This window comes from Perognathus longimembris, chromosome 13 (assembly GCF_023159225.1).
Source record: "Perognathus longimembris pacificus isolate PPM17 chromosome 13, ASM2315922v1, whole genome shotgun sequence".
NCBI lineage: Eukaryota > Metazoa > Chordata > Mammalia > Rodentia > Heteromyidae > Perognathus > Perognathus longimembris.
The window spans coordinates 57309354-57315413 of NC_063173.1; the positions used below are offsets into that span (position 1 = coordinate 57309354).

At 63.0% G+C, this 6060-nt stretch overlaps 1 protein-coding gene across 3 annotated transcripts in view; it reads right to left on the minus strand.

Moving 5' to 3' along the window:
* Macrod1 (mono-ADP ribosylhydrolase 1) overlaps positions 1–5848 on the minus strand; it is a 132125-nt gene extending 126277 nt beyond the window's left edge. For 2 of the 3 annotated variants that reach the window (XM_048359384.1, XM_048359385.1), the window contains exon 1: positions 5420–5846. In XM_048359384.1, the coding sequence (XP_048215341.1) occupies positions 5420–5729 (310 nt within the window). In that variant the 5' untranslated portion in view covers positions 5730–5846. Of the gene's footprint in view, positions 1–5419 lie in introns of all 3 variants that reach the window. The other variant, XM_048359383.1, reaches the window with a different exon arrangement.
* Positions 5849–6060: the final 212 nt, after the last annotated feature.

Sequence of the window (6060 nt, forward strand, 5' to 3'; positions counted from 1 at the left end):
GCTCGGGGGCCCCTGGTCAGGCCTTCCTTCCCTTTGTGAGCACCAGGTGGAGAAAGCCCAGCTCCCCACAGGGCTTCCCGGCCGGCGCGGGCGGACACACAGCTCACAGGTGCCCCCTGCCGGCCGGGCTCAGCCTAGCCTGCCCCCCCCCCCCCCCCCCCCCACGGCTTTCTAGGTGGAGCAAGCCAATAGAACTCAGGAAACCAGCAAAAGGCTGGAAGGGTGGTGAGGTGTGGCTCAAGTGGTAGATGGAGCCCTAGCCTTACCCCCCTCAAAACTCACAAGACCTTGAGTTCAATCCCCAATACTGGCGCGCACGCACACACACACAATTATAGATACAGCTTAAGAGCGGTCCCTAAAGATCAGTGTACCCACAGATCAGTCCGTGTGTGTGGTGTGCGCATGCCCAGGCCCTTTTATTCTTTCACAGGGGAAAGGGCTCCCTACGGCACCTCTAGCCCAGAACCCCTCTTCCCCAGAGGCTCAGGACCCCGGCAGCAGCTGAGGAATGGCCCGGGCCCCACCTAAAGGCACCTCTCCTGGGGCAGGGTGCAGGTCTGGGATGGGGTGCAGGTGAGGAGCAGATGGGCGTGCCTGGCAGCGCCTCCCTCTGCGCAGGGGAGGCTCCACCCGGGCCGGCCTGGTGCACTGAGCCCCCTGAGCCCCACGGGCCGGCCTGTGCACTGAGAAACCACCTCCTCCCACCACGCCCGCCAGCCACCTGCACCTGGCCCTCCCTCCCTCAGGTCACTGGGCAGGAGACTGGCTCCCCCTCTCCTGCCCCCTGAGCTCCCCTTCCTGTGCTCCACACCCACCTCCCTGCCCTGACTGCCCTCCAACACCCTTTGAATCCCTGGCCCCACATTCCAATGGCCGCTACCGCCCTCCTTCCCATGCCTCCTCCAGCCAGCTCCTGCTAGCGCCCCCCCCCAGCTGCCCACCCAGGAAGACACACACACCTGCCCACCCACTGACATGTGAGGATCTCAGATCAAAGCCAACCTGGGCGGACAAATCCACGCACACCAGGCAATGCTCAGCCTCCCGGCCGCATCTTCTCGTCGCTGCGGCAGGAAGCAGGCAGGCCCTGCCCCGGGCCCACGCCCCGCGCGGCCCAGTGGAGGAAGCTGGCAGCAAAGCACTGCACACGCGGCATTTCACATCGCAACACCCACTCCTCCCGGGGGCCCAGGAGGGAACAAGGCAAAGCAGGACGCGACGTGGCACCAACCACGGTGAGGAAGCCTGGGATCCCAGCACTCGGGAGGCAGACGCGGGAGGACTGAGTTCAATGCCTGCCTAACCTACAGACCTTGACTTTAAAAACAAATGCTGCTGAGGTTGGAGGAGTGGCTCAGGTGGTAGGGGGCCTGCCGACGAGTGTAAAGAGTCAGATAAGGAGTTCGAGGGGCTGGGAGTATGGCCTAGTGGCAAGAGTGCTTGCCTCCTACACATGAAGCTCTCGGTTCGATTCCCCAGCACCACATGTATGGAAAACGGCCAGAAGGGGCGCTGTGGCTCAGGTGGCAGAGTGCTAGCCTTGAGCCGGAAGAAGCCAGGGATGGTGCTCAGGCCCTGAATCCAAGGCCCAGGACTGACCAAAAAAAAAACCTTTCCTAGCCAGGCAGGAAAGTCCATGAGACCCTTATCTCCAATGAACTACTCAGAAAAACCCAGAAGTGGCACTATGGCTCAAGTAGTAGAGCAGAGAGGCTCAGGGACAGCACTCAGGCCCTGAGTTCAAGCCCCAGGACTGGCCAAAAAAAAAGGAGTTCGAGTCCCAGTCTAGGGCGGGGTGGGGCTGGGGGAGAGGGGGACTGGGAGAATCAACATTTTGTTCTGGGGCTGGGAACCTGGCCTCATGGTAGAGTGCTTGCCTAGCATGCATGAAGCCCTGGGTTCAATTCCTCCATACCACATACACAGAAAAGGCTAGAAGTGGTGCTGTGGCTCAAGGGGTAGAACACTACTAGCCTTGAGCACAGAGAGGCTCAGGGATGGAGCCCAGGCCCTGAGTTCAAGCCCCAGGACCAGCAAAAAATTAATTAAAATTTGGTTCCAGTTGGAGGGGGAGGGCAGGGCCAGGGCCAGAGCCCAAGGAAGAGCTGCGATACCGGCGGTCAGCTCAGCCTGCAGAAGACCGACCACAGGGGGCACACAGGGGGGTCAATGCCATCCAGAGACTGCAGACTGGCACTGATGCCAAATCAGTCGGGTGCTGACCTTGGGGACGTCGGTCAGCCCGTCCCTGCCTGGACCAGGCTCCTAGTGCGTGCCTCAGCCTTAAAAAAGCCCAGCATGCTGGGCGCTGAGTCTCTATCACTACTAGATTCCAGCCTGGCCTGATCTATGGGAGAAGAAAAAGACAAGTGTGATTTTTGTTGTTGGTGGTGGTGGTCGTGGGGCTTGAACTCAGGGCCTGGGCCCTATCCCTGAGCTCGTTTGTGCTCAAAGCTAGCGCTCTATCACTTTGAGCCACAGCCCCACTTCCGGTTTTCTGGTGGCTAGTTGTAGATTCAATCTCGCAGACCTTCCTGCCCGGGCTGGCTTTGAACCACAGTTCTCAGATCTCAGCCTCCCTTCGTAGCTTGGATTACAGACGAGAGCCACAGGTACCTCACCGCCGACTGTGACTTTCCTCCACCTGGGAGACCACGCGGCACATGCGTCACCCGACTTCCGTGTCAGGGCCCAGACCCTCATCACGGCTCTGTCCCTCTGCAAGGAGAAGCGGGAGCCCAGCGCCCCGCCGACCTCTCACGTGTCAGGACAGATGTGGACTTACAGCACGAGTGCACTTTATTTTTTTTTTATAAAAGATGTAAAGCCTGCATTTTCATTTTCTTTCGTTTTCGGAGAGGCGAGTGTATTTCACAGCTCGCTGAGACAGGTGTTGTAAAAAGATGTTCGCAGTAAATTTTGATGGGAGGCCTGACCCGGGCTGACGCTTCCAGCAGCCCCAGGCACGCTCGCTGGGCCGGAAGGAGCAGGCTCCGCCAGGGCCATAAAGCGCGATGGGCAAACGGGAATTCAATGATGTGTTTTAAGAAGCATCTTTATGGCACTGTGCAAGACGGGGTAGAGAGAGGGGAGGGCAGGCTGGGTGCCAGGGAGCCCCGCTTCTACAGGACGAGGTGGGGGCAGAGGCGATGAAGACGCCATGCCCAGAACTCAGTGACGCGTGGACTTGGTGGCCAGGCGTTCGTCGCCTGCACTCATCACGGTCCCCCCGGAACAGGAGCTCCTCGAGGCCCACGCACGCGTGCACAGCGGGGAGAGAGCACAAGGCACCCGCAGCACCTCCCCTCCCCGCTGTCTGCACTGGGACAAGGCCAAGGCTACCCTTCCCAGGTGTGCCCAGAAAATCTGCTGTCTCAGCAGTCACCCCTACCCAGCATGTCTGCAACTGCAGCCCACAAATACCTCAACCATCGGGGAAGCTCAGAATGAGCAGAGATGGGGGCCAGCCCTGGGGGTGAGGCTGTCAAGAAGCGAGGGAGGGAGAAGGCGCCAGGCCCAACACAGAGCGTCCGGGTGGGCCTGGGAGGGCTGTCCCAGAGCAGGTGCTGCTGGTCCCATCTGCTAGACTGGGGACAGGCTCCAGGAGGGCAGAGCACGACCCAGGTGTGAGGACCATAATGCCCTTCTCTTTATAGCACACAGGTTCGCCCCGGTGTGGGGTGGGGCCACAGCAGCTTTATTCCCATGGAACTCAAAATGCCTTTCAATAGGAGAACAGCCCAGGCCAGTGGTTCACGCCTGTAATCCTAGCTACTCAGAAGGCTGAGATGGGAGGATCTCCTGGGCAGGAATGTCCATGAGCGTCTTCTCTCCAATGAACCACTAGAAAACCAGAAGTAGAGAGGTGGCTCAAAGTGGTAGAGTGCTAGCCTTGAGTGCAGAAGCTCAACAGGTGGGAGCCAGCAGCATCTGATCATCCACACAGCTTCTTGACAGCATGTCTCCAGACATTTCTCCCTGTCACCCCACTTTAGTGCAAGCTCCTTGGGGACAGCCCCGTGTGCCTAGTCGAGCTGAATCCCTGACACACACAAGCTGCATGGGAGGCACTTCATACAAATTTGCTCAAGGAACGGGAAGAATCTCAGCTTCGGGCAGAGAGGGAGAAAAACCAGAGTAGAGTGGGACCCCCGACTCCACACTGGCTTCCTGGGGTCCTGTTGTTTTCCAGGTCGCCAGGGATAGGGAGCTGGGAGAAGGGGAACTGAGTCCTCGAAACTTTGGCAGCACCTCAAACAGGTGCCAGCCCCACCTTGCTGGCTCTCCCACCAGCCTGGGCAGCTGGGCTCTAAGGAGACCAAATCTCTGGGGAGACAATGACTCCTGCTTGCCAGGGGACCCCACCAGCAGCAGCAGCAGCAGCAGCAGCAGCAGCAGCTCCCACTTCCTGTCCTGAGCCATTTTCCAGGCCCAGAACTGAAAGTGTGACAGGTTCTGTCTGTTCAGAATAGCATCTGGTGCTTCAGGACTGTGGGGCAGGGAGCCAAAAGCGACTGTCACCAGTCCCAAACTGGCCACCCTTCCTTTATCCCCAACTCCTGCCAGTCAGGCCACCTGCCCAGCCCGGGGCCCACCCACCAGAGCTCAGCCAATGAGCTCTCCTCCTGGTGCTCTGGAAACCGGGATCTAGAGGGCAGAAGCTGCTCCGGCAGGCAGCATGAAGGGCAGGGGCAGCTGGGCGCCAGGCAGAGCTATTTGGGGCTCGGCAGGGCCCTGCTCCTCCCTCCCCAGGGCAGAGACTTGGCCAATGCACGACTGGAGGCCGGACCCCCCACACACACACCCGTGTTCACCCAGAAGGTGAAGGGATCGGATTCTTGGGGTGCAGAGGTCCTGGCAGGCGCCCGCACACACACCTCTCCCACCTGCTCTCCCCTCCCCTGTCTAGAAGAAATGGGGCAAAGGCCGCCTGCAGGTGGCCCCAAGCCAGCCCTGCCTGGCGATGGGCAGGGAGGGGCCAGGGCAGGCCTGCGCGGGAGGCCACCCCACAGAACTGTCTCACCCCCCACCCAGGTGGGCCACGGGCCACGGACCTGCCACCCAACCTCGTGTCACCACTGGAGCGCGACTCCAGGCCCAGTGCGGGGAGGTGGAGGAACCCTAACTTCTTGCACAACTCACAAGTGACCTTGGTGAAGAGACTCTCCGGCTCCGGGCCTCAGTTTCCCTCCCTACAGGAAGGAGGGCAGGTGATGGATCCCGGGGGTGCTCTCTGAGGGTACCTAGGGACCCACTGCGGGGGTGAGGCGCTACACCCCCCCCCCACCCCGTGTAGGGGGGAAGTCTGGGGGAAGGGGAGGCGGGGCTGAAGCGCGGGGTCCACCCCCGGGGCAGGGCGGGCCTCAACTTCCCCAAGTGTCTCCCAGGCGAGAGGCCCCGCGCGGCCGGCACTTACATCTGGCCTCCTTCCAGTCGGTGGAAGTACTCAGGTCCACCTTCGCCGCCATGGCCAGGGGCGCCCAGGTGCGCACCCCGGCTCTCCGCCCCGCCGCCGCCGCCGCCGCCCCCCACGCCCCAACTCCCGCCGAGGCCCACGCGCCACGGGGGCCGAGCGCGCCCGGGGCCGCCGGGGGGCCGCTCGCAGCGCCGCGGGCTCGCGTGGCCCCCGCCGAGGGGCCGGGCCGGGGGCGCGGGGCGACGAGCAGCAGCTGCCCCGCGGCGCGCAGCGGAGCCAGGCGGCCGGACGCGGCGCTCCGCAGCGACATGAGCGGGCGGCGCGCGGCGGGTCCCCGCCCACTTGGACTCGGCGGCCGGGGCGCGGGAGAGTCGCTCCCTTCTTGACCTGGGGACCGGGCGGCGCGTGCCAGCCGGTGGTGACCTGCTTGGAACCGGCGGGCGGCGCCGACGGGGAACCCGGGCGCGCCGCGGGGCACCCTGGAACTTGTAGTCCGGGCCGCCGGAGGGGCGCCCGCGCCCGCACGTGCGCGCCCCGCCCCGCCCCGGCCTCTCGGGATCCGGGCCGGGCCGCTGAGCCCCGCGGAGCCGCCGGGGAGCCCGGCGGGCCTCCGGGCGGTGCAGCTGGAGCGGGACGCCCGC